The 18,217-nt window shown below is 43.2% G+C and overlaps 1 protein-coding gene across 2 annotated transcripts in view; it reads right to left on the reverse strand.

Moving 5' to 3' along the window:
• Positions 1-7,227: 7,227 nt before the first annotated feature.
• The window catches only part of trappc9 (trafficking protein particle complex 9), a 126,118-nt gene continuing 115,128 nt past the window's right edge, over positions 7,228-18,217 (reverse strand). For both annotated transcript variants that reach the window (XM_034545834.1, XM_034545833.1), the window contains 2 exons: positions 9,133-9,356; positions 7,228-8,281 (listed from right to left, as the gene is read on the reverse strand). In XM_034545834.1, coding sequence (XP_034401725.1) covers positions 8,102-8,281; positions 9,133-9,356 — 404 coding nt within the window. In that variant the 3' untranslated portion in view covers positions 7,228-8,101. The remainder of the gene's footprint in view (positions 8,282-9,132; positions 9,357-18,217) is intronic.

An 18,217-nucleotide genomic window follows, 5' to 3' on the forward strand; every position in this document is an offset into this window, starting at 1 on the left:
CAACACGCTGCTTCCAATATCTGCCTGTTGGTCTTTTTTTTTTTCCTCTCCTCAAGTGAATTATACAGATGTGAATAAATTCGTCCAATCACACGGATGGTCGGTGGCAGATCCTCAGATCCTTCCTTTTTTCTTTGAGGCTGCACTCACTTTCTCTTTGACCGTGATTTTAAAGGTTTTCCTCATGTCTCCAAGTTTCAGCTGAACACCAACCTGTTCATTGCAACCTCATCAGCATGCAGGCTATTTTTAGCAGCCATTTCCCCCGTTCCCCCCCCCCCTCCTCCCCTCCTTACATATATAAAAAAATTAATTAAAAAAATCCAGTTTTTCTGTGAAATCCTTAAATCTTCCTCGGACCATCCTCGTCGGAGAGGTGCCGGTGAGACCTCGGGAGGGTCACGGAGCCTCGCGGGGGGACATCCGAGAAATGTTCCTCTCACGATGAGCAGATGGATCACTTTCACGTGTTCCCCCCCCCCCCCCCCCCCCCCCCCCCCCCCCCCCCCCCCCCCCCCTTTTGTTTCAGTTGCTTTATTCCTGGATCAACTCGTCACTTGTTTAAGAGGAATACATAAAAAATCATAATATTCCAAAGCACGCGACAAAAAAAATCATCGTTCCAACAGGTTCCATCGCCCAAAAAAAAATTAAGAGTTTCTCCTAAATGGATGTCTTTTTTTTTTTTTTTTGTTGGGATGTGTAGAAAAGAATAAAAAAAAACACTTTAGAGCTCGAATAAAAGACTACAGTGCGCTCCGGTACCGGAGTGGCACGCATGCTCCGTTGCGCACATCCAACCGTATTCTCTCCCGTATGAGGAGTTTAAACTGATTTTTAAAAAGAGAGAAAGAAAAGAATAAATGTGTTTCCCTTCGTCGTGCGCGAGGGGGTGGGGGTGGGGGCCTCGGAGCGAACCGTGCGTGTCACGAACTGCTTGTATTTTGAAGGCTCCACATTTTATGCCCCCCCCCCCACGCGCTCCAGACTCTAATCGGTGGGCGTGGCTCCGCCTGTCCCCGCGTTCCTCTCTCCTTCTCCAAGTGTCACGATTCATCCTAATGCTGTGAGTGTGTGTGTGTGTGCGTGTGTGTGTGTGTGTGTGTGTGTGTGTGTGTGTGTGTGTGTCCACGCCGCGCGACCTCCCACATTGACCACGCGCTGGGTTCACTCAGGACGGTCACATCATTCCGGAGGCAGCCGGGAATCGGAGCTCCAAGTCGGGCTGAGCTGCGCAGGCTGCTGCGCTGTCCATGGTGCTGAAGTCTGACAGAATGATGCACAATGTCGTCAAAGTATATATATAATATATATATATATATATATATATATATATATATATATAATATATATATATATATATAATATTATATATATACACACATATATATATATATACACACACATATATACTTTGATGACGCATGCAATGAATATATTCCTACAAAGCAAGCAGCCCTTGAAGGGGTCCAGAGGCTCCAGGTTCACAAAGTGGGATCCTTGTGGTCATTCAGTGCACAAGTGTGTGTTAATAGTGCATAACCATAACTGGCGCAATAAGGACCCCCAACCCCCCCTTTAAGGTTTTCATTTGGTTCACTTTACACTGTAAAGGTGCCATGCTGCTCCAATGAATCGTTTGCATGAGTTTTAATTGAAAGTCTAGCACCCACAGGTATAGGCAGAAAGAAACCTCCCAGCATGCATTGGAGCAAAGGGCTGATGGAAGAGGCTTATTTCATTGTGATTAACACACTGTTATGTTTTTTCCCCCGACAATTTAATTATTGTCGCACAGACGGTTTGTTGAGATACAATTTGTTTTCGACTGCGAGTGATTGTGAATTCCTGATGGAGACTGAATAGTTGATTGAATATTATTCCAAGACTTTGTGGTATGATTGGGATAATTGAGCATTAATAATTGGTGATCTGAGATTACCAGAGAAGCCATATCCTTAATATACTTAATCCATTTTCATGATTTTCGTCCTCGTCGTAGAGAAAAGCTGTAACATGCTAATTCACAAATGAGAGAACATATGGGAACTACTTTATGAATCTCAGCTAGAAATCCATACTTTGATCTCATTATTATTTTCAAACCTAAATTAAATGTATTGCAGAAGTGTTCGGACCACCCGGAAGTGAAGATCCCCCTGAAGTGTGGGTCATAAGACAATAACATATTGTTTATGGGAAAATTGGTGAAAGAGGCCAGAAAAGGTTCTATATTCAGATAAAGTATGAATACTTGAAATGACATCCATATGGAAGAATACAGCATGTCACTCAACGCCCCGCTCCTCTACCCTTTCGACCGGATGCAAATGCTCTGCTACTTTTCTCACTTCCACTGGGAGATAATTAAAGAATAAATCCATAAAATAATATCCTGGACTGGCTCCCAAAACCTCAACTATATGTAACATTATGTTAATTTCACTTGTTCAATTTTCAGATAGTCCTCCAGTCTCACAGTGAGAGGATTGTTGACATAAAGGAGATAAATAGTGTAAAGGAGGTATTATATTTGGGTTATTTAAGTCTGTGATATCTGCTTTTTCTGCAACCAAAATGTGCATGGATGGAAACAACAACTCTGAGTGATCAGAAAAGCTTTTATCAACTTGTGAATTCATAATGTGGCGTTGTGCGTGTTGTGTTGTTTGTGTGTTTACACGCGCACACACTGACGGCACGTCCGCTTCTAAAGCTTTTAAAAAGACTTGAGGGATCCCTTTTTGTCAGTTTAACTCCAGGCTTCAAACGAAAAAACCACTGCACATTGTCCACATAAAAACACACAACCGACACACACACACACACACACACACACACACACACAACACGCCGGTCTCACTAACAAGTTGAGTGCACGCACAAGCCCGAAAAAAGACGTCAACCGCGGTGTTTCATTATGCAGCAATTTAGCAGTCGAAAAACGGCTCCGCTAATCAACATGGTCTGGCTGTGTGTGCTCGCTCTATATTTAGCACCCCCCCCCCACCCCCCTACATTTTTTCTCACATCTCGAGCGCTCGGGCCCACCTACGGACCTCCGAATACATTTATGGAGAAGCTTCGGAGAGAGAAAAGTTTAATAATGGCAACTGCTTAGATTAGTCTCCATGGTAATGAACTTACAGTACGATCTCAGACACATGGCTCCTCGGAAAAGGGCTGAATTTCTGCACGTACATGATCTAAAAATGAAAGCAGAAAACATCAGACGTGCACAGCTGAAAATACCGGCGACAGTCTGGAGATAAATGCTCGTCTTCCAACTCTTTTGCGTTGCGGGGTATCGAACATCATCCACACGTCGATACCGGCTACGCTAACGAGGTAGTCTGTAAAGTACGGCTCCGCGGCGAACAATGGGAACAATGGGAATCAACACACGCAGAAGGGAACGATCCGTGGCTATTTTTATGCTCTCGAACATCGCGATAAGTGGGAGTTGTCGCGATACGCGCAAGTTATCGCAATACGTGCAAGTTATCGCAATAAGTGAGGGTTGTCGCGATAAGTGGGAGTTATGGCGATAAGTGGGAGTTGTCGCGATAAGTGGGAGTTATTGCGATAAGTGGGAGTTATGGCGATAAGTGGGAGTTGTCGCGATAAGTGGGAGTTGTCGTGATACGTGAGAGTTGTCACGATAAGTGAGAGTTATTGCGATAAGTGAGAGTTATGGCGATAAGTGAGAGTTATGGCGATAAGTGAGAGTTATTGCGATAAGTGAGAGTTATTGCGATAAGTGGGAGTTGTCGCGATAAGTGAGTTATCGCAATACGTGGGAGTTATCGTGATAAGTGAGAGTTATTGCGATAAGTGAGAGTTATTGCGATAAGTGGGAGTTGTCGCGATACGTGAGTTATCGCAATACGTGGGAGTTATCGCGATAAGTGGGAGTGGGAGTTGTCGTGATAAGTGGGAGTTATCGCGATAAGTGGGAGTGGGAGTTGTCGTGATAAGTGGGAGTTATTGCGATAAGTGGGAGTTGTCGTGATAAGTGGGAGTTATTGCGATAAGTGGGAGTTGTCGTGATAAGTGGGAGTTATTGCGATAAGTGGGAGTTGTCGTGATAAGTGGGAGTTATCGCGATAAGTGGGAGTGGGAGTTGTCGTGATAAGTGGGAGTTATTGCGATAAGTGGGAGTTGTCGATAAGTGGGAGTTGTCTCAATAAGTGAGGGTTATTGCAATAAGTGGAAGTTGCACGCAGGTCATTTTTATTTATTTTTAGCCGTGTGATTTTGGACACCCAGTTCGTAATATTGCAAAGTGCTGCAGATACGAGTCCTAAAATCCAGTGATGTGAGTTAGCATTTTCTTCGCACTTCAGGTTCCCACATTAGATTTTGGTTAAATTCCTAAAATTGAGGTGAATTAAAGCTGGAGGGATTTTTACGTTTCGATCTACGATAACAAAACATGTCAGTGAACACCCTGCACACCTCGTGACTTTTGAGGCTTTTTTCCCCCACGTGTCCTAAAAAGGACGGTTGCTAACAAGTGGCTAACGGAGACGTCGCCGTGCCGACTACCCCGCCTTCACAGCCTCCTCGTGGAAACTCACACTTCCGGTCTATACCGTTCACGAACATAAAAAGATCATCTTTTGGGCCGGAGTATAGGCCAAACATACACATCTGCCTGCAGCACTCTTTGGCTGCATCCCCACCGTGTTGCCTCATTCTGGGATGGGCTTGTGACTCAAAAGGCACAGTGTGTAGTAGGATTTGTAGGTTTTGGAACTAGCTTCGTCCCACTTGGCTTTTTGCTGTTTGCATTTTTTCTTCTTCTCGGGAGCCGCGTGCGTCTGCCATTTTTCTGTAGCTGAAGGCCCCACACACACACACACACACACACACACACGCACACACTTCTAGTGCGTCATAAGTGGTGACAGAGGGATTATCTTTGTACGAGTCGACACAGGACATTGTGTTTTTTTGCAAGATTGTACTCGGTGTGCCTTTAACAAACGACAATCTTTAAAGGTAATTACTGGAAATTACAATCTATATTTCATGCGATTCCTTCTTTAGACAACGATCAGGGTCTTTATTTATACGTCATTGATGTCTCTGAATTACATAATGGGAAATCAAAGCACTTTAAAAAGGATTGATTTTGTTTCTTTGTTTCTTTAAAGAAGACATAGAGGCAGCATACTGCTTGAGATGCAACTGAAAGCACAATAAAAAAAATCTAATAAATTTGATCGTATTTAGATACATTTGATTATCTTTTTTTTTCATTTCACAGGGACTTAAACTGAAATTCCCGCATACAGTAAGCTGCAGCTGAGTTTTTAAGAGTTCGGGTTAGGTTTAATTCATATTTAAGCAGCTCGTGTGTGGCTGCAGATAGCGTATAGTAATTAAGTCAGAATGTCACCGCAGATCAGTAAACATGCAGCGGGTGAGGGTTGCTGTGCGTTTCCCTGCCAGTGCCACAGGCGTGACAGTGGAAGAGCAGTGCAGGTGTCTTTCTTTGGCACACACCCTAACCCCCCCCCCACCCCCCCCCCACACACACACACACACTAACCCATCTGACACAAAGACTTTAAAGCTGCTCTTCAGGCATTATAAGGCGGTATAAAAAGTACTGAAAGGTGTACTAATACTCAGATGTAGGTCTCACATTCCAAATGACCCTTGAAGGGGGAACTTCACTGGTCTTCTGTGGCCCTGAAGGGAGCTGATGATGTCATCTGCGTTATCTGGCTCTGTGTTTAAAAAGGCAAAGAAAATGTTTAACTAAATGTCAGAATTAAGCGTGAAATAACACAAAAAAAACATGGAAATGGTACCCTCAAAACTTTAGGTATAGGCCTACTTTTATTTTCTTCTGTCCCACATATTTAGTCCCCAATATTGTTGATTTCTCATATCATGTTGAATGTAAAACAACTAATTACTCAAACCATCAAGTAATCGATTTGAGTGAAAGGAGTTTGTGTGAAGCCATTACTCATTATCGCCAGACTACGATTCTTGAAGCAAATTAAACAATAATAAAAAGGTAAAAACGTAAAATGTGTGCAAACCCTAAAAATAAGATGCCGTCTGTAGATGGTTTACTTTTTTTTGCTCTGGAGCTCCACTTCTTATCCTCCCAGCTGTCCAAGCCAGACCCCAGAATTTAATTACGTGTACAAGGTGAATCTGTGCTTCGATAAGTTGAAAAAAAAAGGCCACTTTTTAATTGCTGCCCTGCTTTGTATTTTTTTTAGGCTTATGAAATAGAGTTGCCTTAACTGGAGAAGTCAAATATGAGGGTCGGTAAACAATATGCCGAAGACGGAGCTTACTTATGTTAAGTGAGTTCATGCAGAGTGAACTGTGCTGACAGCCACTCTCACACCGACGAGGCCATCCAGTTCCATTGTTGCCTTTAATTTCTTACTTTAGAAAAGCCAGCACACACACACACACACACACGCACACACCTTCTATCAAATGAATAGATAAACAAATTAATAAGCGCGGAGGGCGTGACTTTGGAGTTGGGAAACGCCGTTTTATCCCTGAACTGCTCACGTATCACGATATCCGTCGTCCTTATTACACACTTGTGTTCTCATTTTTATATTTATATTTTGACGTTAGGAAGCTGGCGTGCCTTGTGTTGTGTTGAAAAAAAATACAAATAAAAAACCTCCTCCCAGGCCTCCCACCCCTCCCCTCCCCCACAACTCCAAGACATTTTAGCCTTTCGACAAGGCATCTCCTCACCACCCAGTTCACATCTGGTCCACCAGTGAGGGGGGGTGGCCTGCGGGGACAGTTTACAGTAATAGCTGCTGCCGGAGCCTGTGGTACTCCGAGAGGTCGGAGGAGCGAGATTGTTACTGACTGATTCAGGCTCCCAGGTGGATAACGAGTTTCCCAGCAGTGCATTAGTCGTGTCGTGGGTTTACTGGTTAACTCCCAGTGCATCAGCCCAGTTGTGATGATGAACCGCGGTGAGGTCTCGGCTTCGCTGACGTTATCCTACACACTGGAGCACGGTCACCGGAGCACGGTCACCCGAAAATAAATGCTTTAAGAATTATTATTAGTCGGCGATGTTTTCCTCGGAAATCAGTGTTTATTTTTTTTTTTTTGTGTACGTGAATGTGAAGGTGAAGGTCATTCTCAGCAGGCAGAAAATGGACACAGAAAGCTATAATGGCCGGGAATGGACAAAATAAAAACTGTTGGAATAAAAAAAGGTCAAAATATACACAGGTTGAATTTTATTCACAGGAATTATGTGTCACACATGAAGATAGGCTAATCTATGACGATCGGAAGAATCAGTAATTCAGTGAGTGAAAATATCCAATACAGCAGTAGAAATAAATAGATATGATATGTGCATAATTAGCTATAGTTTCTGGCAACGTCATATTTCCAGTGTTGGTTTGTAGTAACACGATTTTATTTCCTTTCAGTAGATATTTTGCTATTTAAACTGCAAGGTAACAAAATTATCTACTGAAGAAATGGCTAAACGCTAAAGATGAGAACAGAGACAATGATATTAATTCTCGGTTGCGTAAGAAAGCAAACTAGAAGCTCGGTAACGACTTGCTTTTCCTTCCCCGGCTACCACTCGGTGATGACTAGTCTAGCTAGCTGGCAGCTAGCTAACTAGCGGTTAGCTGGCAGCTAGCTAGCGGATAGCAAGTTAGCTAACTAGCGGTTAGCAAGCTAGCTAGCTAAAATGAAAAAAGAAAAAGTAAAACACATTATTTCAGCGCATGTTTTTCCCGTCTCACATTGATTGTGTGGAAAAAGATTTCCCCTCGAAGCTCAGTGGCCGTTGGCTATCGATTCCACTGAAATTAAATGATTTAAGGATGCGAGCCTTTGAGATGTGTTCATCAACAAAGAGAAACGGCTAGTTTCTGATCCCTGACCGTGTGCAGGAGTGTGTCCGTGTGATTTTGTGCACTGTGCACATGCTCCAAACTTTAAGAAAAATGATATTTACATGTGATTCAATTCACAAGAATGCTGTATTTACAGAGAACAACATAAACAAAACTCCCCCCTCCTTCACTTGTCAGAGCCAGACTGATGAAGTCCCCCCCCCCTCAGGCCCTCAGGCTCCGGCCAGTGGCTGAGCGTCCAGGGCTCGGATGTGGACACTGGGCAGAGTGAACCAGGCCAAAGGAAGCTCCCGTCCGGCACTGTCGTCCTGGAACTTGATATTCAGGTAGAAGTCTCCAGGGTAGAGGAAGAGCAGGGCGCCGACACAGACGGAGCTTTCTTTGGGTTTAACCTGGTGACGGCAAAGACACAGCGGAAAAGGAATCATTAGCGGCCGTCTCTCACACAAACCTGGCACGCTGTCAGCCGGCGGTGGGAGAAGAAGGTTTGAAGCAGACTGTCGCTTTGATTATGGGAAAAAAATATATACATATCCACAAACGGGAGCGGTTCCCCCTTTTCGTTTGAGAACAATTCCCCAAAATGGAGTCGGTTTGCACATATCATTTGTGCTTTTATCTGCTTTTTAGGATTTAAGCTCTTTGGTTTTTCCGCCAGCCGAGACGGCTTTTAATCGTCTCCAGCTTGTTTAACATTCAGGAGAAAGAACGTGTTACAGACGAAGGCTCCCTCGTCTGATAAGGGCCTTTTCATGACTGCTGCCATGACATGTCACCAAACCTCTGGTTTCGTGCTTTTAGCCTATTTTTGCCCTTTTAAGTTTTTGGACTTGAAACATGCTCGGGTTATGTAATCCAACAAAGACAAAGTTATGTCTGCCTGTACTGCTACTGTCTGTTCTATTAGAATAAACACAGCCATAAATACGTGACTGAAGAAAACCATAAACTTCACTAAGTACATGAAAGGAAGGTAAAACATTTTTAAAATCTTTTTCTGTTGTCGTTATGCCTAAATATGCACGCAGCACTGTCACCAGTTATATCAAATATTCATGGTTTGGTTTAAATGGGCAGAATGTGCATCTTTGAGTATTTAAATAATATAAAGTAGTTCTAGGGATTTTGATAATACATTAAAACACACTAGTAATAATATAAAATGTGTCGTCATATTTGCTGACAAATACTGTACATTAATAAACAGTTAAACGTCTGCGTAGCACTCCAGTCCACCACTGACCGCGTCAATGAAGAAGGTGTTGGAGCCGATGAAGGTGACCGCGTCCCCCAAGTCGTAGTTCTGCACGCCGTTCTGGAAGTCCTGGTACGGCACCACGGTCAGAGCCAGGGGCCCCACAGAGTTCTTGCTCCGGTTGGTCAGCTGCACCTCCAGGGCCACGGCGTCGCCCGCTTTGCAGTCGGCGATGACGTCGCAGTCACACGGCTTCCCGTTCACCAGCACGTCTGGAAAAAAACGGACCGCAAAAGGAAAAAAGGGGATCAGCATAAGTCCGCGCACCAAAAATGGACCTCTGAAGAATTTGGGCAGAAGCAAAAATGAAGACCTTTCAAAACCAACATTTAAATCTCCGCCGTCTGGGCTCCCCCATCCAATCTCCATTTCCGTTTAAAAAACCCGACCCGCTGGTGGCCTATCACGCGGTTTCTGATTTTCATTTTCATTTCATTTTAACGGTTTCGTTATTGACATCAGTGGAAAGAGTTGCTGGAGCCGTGGGTATTAAACTGGATTCATTCCTGTTGATCTCATCACGCACGACTAATTTCTGTTGAGAAAAGACGGACGAGATTGGTGGAAACAATCCCAACGTACGCCACACACACACACACACACACACACACACACACACACACACACACACACACACACACACACACACACACACACACACACACACACACACACACACACACACACACACACACACACACACACACACACACACACACACACACACACACACACACACACACACACACACACACCTCTCCTGTCAACCAACACAGAGTGAGTTCAATTCAATTGTGTTAATGTGTGGCCCCTATTTGGCTGAGGTGCAGAAAGGGGGGGGGGGGGGGGGGGGACTCGATGATTTGTTTTTGAACAACGAGCTCAGTGAACTCCCACGCGCTCCTGGAAGGGAGCTGTGGAGAGCGCCGCCGGGGGGGATTCAGGGGGGGCGCCCGAAAGAGATCACCCCGGTATTAATGACTCCCTTGAGAGTAACGGCGTGCCTACGCGTACAAAACGCACGCTTTCTAGTGTCGCGCCCGCAGCTGAGATAAACACTGTGAGTCAGAGGCTGCGTGACGGCCCGATGAAGGAGCCCGGTGCCTGTCGGTGTGCCAAACTGTTGCATACGGCGAGCGGGTGGGTGGGGGAGTATGAAGATAGACATACCATCCAGCAGGAGGCAGGGGGAAAGAGGAGGGGGGGGGGGGGGGGGGGGGGTGGCTGAGGCCATGCTGTCACAGTCAGAGAGAGAGAGCCCCGGGGAGGCTGGCGCTACAGGAGGGTGACATTCAGCTCCACGACTGTATTAAAAACCCACTTCACTCAACGGAGACAACCAGCAGCACTCAGGGAGTTGTTGGTTTTGTTTTTTTGTCCCTCTAGATTTTGAATGACGTATCAGTTTGCTGACACATGGCCTTTATCGAGGGTTTGCATTATTTAATACACTACTCTTCTGAAATGTGTCCATAGCATTGAATTATAAAGACTCTCAGCTGTTGTTTACATGTTATTTTGATCACACGTGAAGTTGCAAAAATAAAAAAAAAGATGTAAAATCTGCACGTTGCTCTAATGTGGTCGCTAAGCCGACGTTAAACCCTGCTATGATTTGAGAAGTTTGAGTTATTTCATGTTTATTATAATCCTCAAAGTAAAAATCTAAAACGTAATTTTAATTAAACCAAGCCGTATTCACGGTAACGATACTGTGATTGGATATTGCACAGCATCCACATACATGCTCCTATACACCGCCATTCATAAATGATCGAGTCACACGTGATCGCACTAATAACAGTAGTCATTCATTTTCATTTAATTAAAAACCCTGTCAAGTGAATTCAATGGCACATTCTATATATATATATATATATATATATATATATATATATATATATATATAAAATAATTATCTAAAAATAATTATCTAAATAATAAAAATATATATATTTATATATATCTTTTTTAATATACATATATATATTGATATCTTTTTTAATATATATATATATTTAGATATTTTATTATTTTTATAATTATATTATATATATATTAATATTATTTGTTGGCTTTGACAGTTCAAATGTAAAAAGGCTGCAAATAATTCAAAAGGGAGAGAGATTCAATTGCTCAAAGACCATAGTAAATATGTAAATAAGAGGGTTTCTAGAATATTCAGCTTCTTTTGCGCAGGTGAACAACGAGCCAACCGAACATGCCGATAGTTAACATCGTTGTCGTTTTGGGCTCCGATTCATTTTCCTTTGCCCGGGAGTTTCTTTTGTTGACGCCGAGCTGACAGCAGTAACTCGTTGGGCCAAGCGATCGTGTTGCCACCCGGCTGAGAGCCAATCACAACGCAGGCCAGGATCCCGATGGCGTTGAATGAAATGATGTCGCTAAAACCCATGTCATGTCCCTACTGGCCTTTTAACGACTATTTTTTTTCACGACGTACGGCAGGGTAACGTAAACTGGGTTCGCCTCGAGGCTCCATACATAACTCGGGTTCCCTGAAATGTTGGAGATGACGTTTCAAGAGCAAATCTACTTGCTTTACCCTTTTTTTGTGATTTGCATATGGAAATGTATGAATTTAGCTTTTACTGAGACGCCGTGCACACAAACAAACAAACAAACAAACATATAACCCAATCCTTTCTTTATAGCCGGCTGCACTAAGCCTAATAGTGACACCTTCTTAGCAAGTAGTTATATTTAGTTTGTTCAAAGTCTTGTTGCTAGGAGATGTGCAAATTATAGGTAGCCTACATCGGCTCTAAAACTGGAAATACATTCTTTCACATTAAAGCGAACAAAGGAGAATGGTTAGCCTGTAATGAGCTGATGAATGCCCACACACACACACACACACACACACACACACACACACACACACACACACAGAACGTTGGCTCCAGAGTTTTCTCTGCTTTCCTGGATTGTGGATCAGCACCGAGGCAATCAGCTGATTGAGATAACAAACTCAGAGAAACAAGCAGTGGGAAGAAACGGTGGCCCACTCGAATGAGGAAGAAAAGAACGGCGTCATTTGGTTTAACAAGTCTTATTATGAAGTACAAAATAAATAAAAGAATTGCACTGACGAGAGATGACACAACTTGTTCCATTTCGTAACACTCGAGACAAATCAAGGTTTCTGATTGGTTCCCTCAGCAAAGAAAACAACATATTTGCGTCTCTCCAGAGAGAAAGATAAATAAACACTGTTTTTTAAAAGCATCCAGTGTCTGTTTTCCGTCGCGCAGAATCGAGTGCTGTAGTTCCTGCTGCTCTCTTACCTCCACGGTGCCTCTGGTAAATCGGTGTGTCCAGGAATGCGGTGTCCCCAGAGGCTGAACAGGTATAGGTTACATCCCTCAGGCATACAGAGGGGAATAGTGCTGAAATGTAACACTAATGTATTATTTTATTTGAACTACAGGCCTGAGTTTCACAAGCCTATCTTGTTTCTCGAAGAATTCAATATTTCTGGGGTTTTCTTTGTATTAAAAACTGGACAGTTGGGGGAAAAGTCAACTCGGCTAGTTTGTTTTTTTATTTAAAAAAAAGTACAGTTCATCTCATGTTCATTCAAATATTCACACTAGTGCTATGCTTGAAATAACTTTCTTCCGATCTTCCGTATTGAATTCAGCACAAATTTATGATTGAGGGATGGCCTCCAGGCGGCCTAAGGCTAGAAGCTAATGGTGCTAGAAGCTAAAGGTGCTAACAGTGTAAACAGTGGCAACAGCCATGACAGAGCTGACGGTGTAAACTTCGGTGGAACCGGAGGGTGGGCGTTATCATCCGTAACACCCTGTGCAGAGTGGCGACCGTCGGCCTCGTCTCCCAAACATGGCCTCAAATGCACTACTAGGCGCGCCGATGTCACACTTCGTGTTGAGAGCCGTGCAGACGCACTCGAAATGCTTTGAATTTCAAAGTCGGCGCCTATAATGTCGCATGGAGAACCTTTAACATTACAACCGTCGTTCAAATACAATCGCGACGTTCAAAAGTGGGATTTCATGTCTTGTCCAACGACATTTTGACAATCTGACGACCTCCATTGGGAAAGTTAACAGCCCCGTTGAGCCAACTACTCAGCTGTGAATCCCGGAGGTCTTGAAGTGAATATAAAACCATAAAACTGAAGAGTGTAAAAGTTTAACTGAGCTGCCTGTTAGCTCCCCGCTAGCCATCCGACGTGAGGCGGCGAGACAGAGACTCACCCCTCTGTTCGTCTTCTACGAACATCAGAAGAGACGGAGCCCGAACATCAGAGACGATACAGAAAGTCTCTTCCGACACAAAACACTCGGGGTTAATTGACGGCAGCCGGGTTAATTCGCTTCTGTTGGTCGTCGCTACGTCCCGTCGAATAAGAAGATGAGCCTCTCCTAGCTGCATTTCATTTAAAAAGGAACACCGTCTACCATCGAAACGAAGAGAGCGGTTTCCAGATGGATGGAGGAAGAAAAAGGGGGAGAGCAAGCTGGAGAGGAGAATAGTAGAAAGAAGGTGCGTGAGCTGCAGAGGGGCAAGTTTGGACAGGCCACGAAATACAGAATAGTTAAAAGGTCAGCAGTTTTTTTTAATCCTGCTGCTCCAACAAGTCCTGCACGAGCAACAGGTCCAGCACAAGAGCCGACTTGGGACTCCAGTGAGCTCATTTTTAATGCATCGATTCTCTGCGTTTCGACGGGTTTTAATAAAGTGTGAGGAATGAGAGGAATGGATCCGAGTGGTAATGTCCTGCCTGAGCGAACGTGCAGGTGCAGCACTTACGGCGCGTTACATAAACACGCGTAAGATGGGTTTGGCTTCCACTGCTAGCTCTGCCCAGATGATGCTGCTGCTGCTGCCGGAGAGGCAAAGCGCTGCGGCAGGCGTCGCCACAGCAACCAGGAGAGAAACAGAGCGAGAGAGAGAGAGACACAAACACACACACACACACACACCTCCCCCTGCATACACAAGTACGAAAGCCACAGATCACTCCACGGCTCGGAGATTGAACAAGCCTCTTTCCGCCCCTCTCCGTATCGCTGTCACCCACGAAGATAAAGACGACGACCGCCACTCGCAGATTTGTCAGTGTTTACAAGATTATGCCGCGCTTCACACCGCGTGTGGATTCAGCTCATTAGGGATTCACTCACGGATGGCGTGCGGAGCAGAGGAAAAAAAATAAAAAATCAGACAAATGACATAGGAATAAATATAGATGTCACGTTCGTCGCACCACATGGAGAATGGCATTTCTGAAATGTTCCGTCAAACAAAAAGGGGGCGTTACTCTGTTGCTGCAGAACAGATTACATCACCGATATGATATTGTTTAGTGCAGTCCTCAAAGTGTGTGTGTGGAGAGTTCTTGGAAAGGCATGTTGTTGTTGTTGTTTTTTTACAGTTGGAAGTGTGCCAAAAAAAAAATGCTGTTGCATAAATCCAGCACATTAGAAAAGTGACTGAAATAACTTAATATTTCATTGGCCACATTTTTTTATCGTGGCCAATATTTCCAAATATACTCAAGCACATGGAGACATGAAGAAATGTCACCCACAGATATGCTCTAAAATATCTCAATATTGAGTAAATAATACAATAAACTATTGAATAAAGTGAATAAATAAAACCTCAGAATAATTCCTGCAAGATAAAAAGGATTAAACAAAAAAGAGCTAAAACAAGACCAGCGAACACAACTATATAAAACCTGACAAGAGACAAAAAATAAAATACTTTTTTTTTGACAAAGTACTGATGAACTTGAGAAATTGATTTTTTTCTTTTTACATTGTTTACATTATAACAAAATTCCTAAACTTAAACTAATTCTGAAGACTATTCTTTAGTGGCTGGAGCGGAAAACCTTGAGACTTTTAACAATATAATTGATTCCTCTGACAGAATAAAACTATTAAAGTAGAACTTCGGGTTAACCGTCCTCCAGTGAGTTGTGCTCCGGCCCTGAAGACCAGGTCATCGGGGTTTTCACAGCTCATCACTATCCAGGTGGGGTCATTGGTGCTTTAAAAAGGTTCAGGTGTGCTGCAGTGAGTCTAAAAATATCCCTCCGATCCAACTTCCCCTTTCATAATTATCCCCCATAAAGCACTCACTTGATATACGTTGTCTTTTCCATCAAAACACACTTACATATTTCATCTGTTCTGACAAAATAGAAGCCAGGAACACGTTTGGATACCCTCCCACTTGAGGCACCATTTCCACATTTGTCAGATTGGACCAGGAGCCACACACATAACTTTAGCTGTGGAGTCGTATTAATATTGGACTGCTCTATGGCAACATATGCAGTTTAATAGATAGTAAATTGGCGTTATATATTAACCATAAATTTGTAGACGAAACTTCTGCCATTTCTTTTTTTTTTTTAAACGGAGTGAGTAATCGCTGTCCATCTGTGCCTCTCGTCGAAATCCAACACTGACCGCGTTTAATTATTTCCCTGTTAAGAAGCTTCACCCCCAAACAAGCAGATCTGTTCGGGTGCTGTAATTTCAATCAGCAGCGAGCGGCTGCCTGTGGCAGAAAGATTGGGTGGGTGGGTGGGGGGGGGGTTTGTGATCGCGGTAGACTAATATTGGATCGCCTCCACACAGGACACCTAACTGAGCGCCGCCGCTTCCAGCCACAGTGTACACATTCCTCGCTGCTCCGCGAGCATCATGACCACCGGCGCAGCAGCATTACTCATCCAAACATCCGACATTGCTTTCACTTCCCCACTGTTGGCTACGTGCCTTATGTTTACTCAAATAACACTTTTTCTCTCTCTCTCTCCCTTTTTTTTCTTCTCCGCCTTTTATTTCTACCACTCCGTTTTTCCTCTTAAAGAACAGGAGTGTCGCTCTGCTGCCGGCTCGCTGTTCGGTTGTTGGTGCCCAAGGTTATCGACGTTTAGCATCGTTATCCTTCTCTCCCAGCTGCACTCAACCGGGCTTTTAAAAAAGCAGGCAGAATAGTGTGAAAATGCAGGGATTAGGAGGCTTACACACACACTCATTGAGGCACTGTGTGGTGCTCGAAAATAGAGCTGTAGAGACTCTTCAAAGTGAGAATAGGAATATAATGAATGAATAGAAATAGAGGCCAACACAATGACTAAATCTCCCTTATTTCGAATCTATAAAGAGGTGTCTAGGAAATGTGTTGCAAGCATCCAAGTGCAACAGATATCTATGTTCGCACTAATTGATGCCTGGTTTGCTTTGTGTAATGTCAAAGTGGAAATCTACCCTCCTGTTTGGTACAGGTGGTCATCAAGCGGTGTCTGAAACTCACTCGCTAACCATTCTGAGGTCTTAATTGCATCTGGCAATTTTTTCGTTAATTTCTGAAAACAACAGTCCGACAAACACTCCCACTACCTTTTAATCTTCACCCGGGTGTGTGAAGAATAAAAAGGTAGCATGTTTAAACTTCTCTATGCTGTTATTCTTCACACTACTTCCATCACTTTTCAAAAGAAATGAGTCCAACAATATAACCGATTTCGAGGAGAGACTGACTGGAGGTGCGCCGTTATGCAGACGACACTGTGACTTGCTATATCAGAAGTATGAACTTCAAACAACATCGTTACGGCTATTAATGGGTCATGTGCCCGTCACGAACAAATATCTGTATGCTTTATAATGTCTTCAGGAGATTTCATCTGCAATATTTCCCTCTTTTCATTCTCCATTGAAGAAAGACTGGAGGAGTGTGGCGAGAAATAGAGGATGACGTGATGCAGTGTGTTGCAGGAACAGAGTTCACACTTCGGCAAACACAGCGACATGGAGGTTACCTCAAGCATTTTGTTTGCACTGAACTGTGAGTGTGGCTGATCAGGAAAAAAATAACACAGCGACTTCCCAAAATAGAACAAATCAATAGTCTGAGGGAGCACAAGTGTGGCGGCTGGATGCCATTAAACTTTAATGGCCCCATACTGTGTTGGCAGTCTTGGCTTGGGGCTTCCCACCGTGCAGTCATTTTAATTCTTCAATCTGACTCTTTTTTTTCTCCAAACTATACCTACATTTCAATATTCTTTTCAGAGCTGAGAAATGCCTATTATATCTGAGTCTGATAATCAAATCAATCTGTGGATGGGGTTGTTACATTCATTCCCATACTCAAACTCAGATATTTACTTTAACATAATTTGCATGAGCTGATTAAATTGACCTGGCCTCGATCGTAGACAATGCTGATTATTATTCTGTACCGCACTTGTGGATTTGAACTGAGGGTTTTTACTTTTCTCCTATATATACGTTCTCATGCCATTTCTTTCTCGAAAAAAAGAAGAAAAAAAAAGCTCACCTCGGCACCTTTACACATTTTATTCTGTTACATTATGTTTTGACTGCGAGTCGCCTCACACTTTTAGTAAAACTCTCACAAAGTTCTTGACCCGCTGCCAGATCCAGCCGTGGCTAAAGCAGAATGTAGAGACAGCACGCACACACACACACACACACACACACACGGATAACAAATGCTAAACCAGTACTCTACTGTACACATTCACAGTATTCCTGCCATTATTATGATGAACTTCATTTCACTCACACACACACACACTCGGCATAACAGGTGGTTAATAGATAGTCGCTGGTGCTGTACTATAAGAGTAATGGTAAAGAAAACCGCAGTCCTTTAATACGCCGCTGCTTCCTGTGTTCCTACAAGATAACATTGATGTATATTCTATTCAAAAAGACACAGATTAGATTTTAAAAAAACAACAAATTAATTTAGTTAAACAACATCCCGAAGAGGCCGACAACGACGTTTAAGATTATCATTGTGTTTACTCACAAACACCTTTTTTTCTACTATGGTTCAATTGCATTCTAGATTATTATTATTATCTACTAGTGGGGGGAAATGGACAATTCCAGGGCCTTTTGAGTACTTGAAATACATGCTATCAGTACAAGAGTATTATGTCATGGACTAAATACAGCACTTTGATCTAATAAAAAAAGAAATGGAAGGATATATACAGGACAAAATAATCCCACTCCATGTATTTACA

Source organism: Cyclopterus lumpus, chromosome 11, assembly GCF_009769545.1.
Source record: "Cyclopterus lumpus isolate fCycLum1 chromosome 11, fCycLum1.pri, whole genome shotgun sequence".
Lineage (NCBI taxonomy): Eukaryota > Metazoa > Chordata > Actinopteri > Perciformes > Cyclopteridae > Cyclopterus > Cyclopterus lumpus.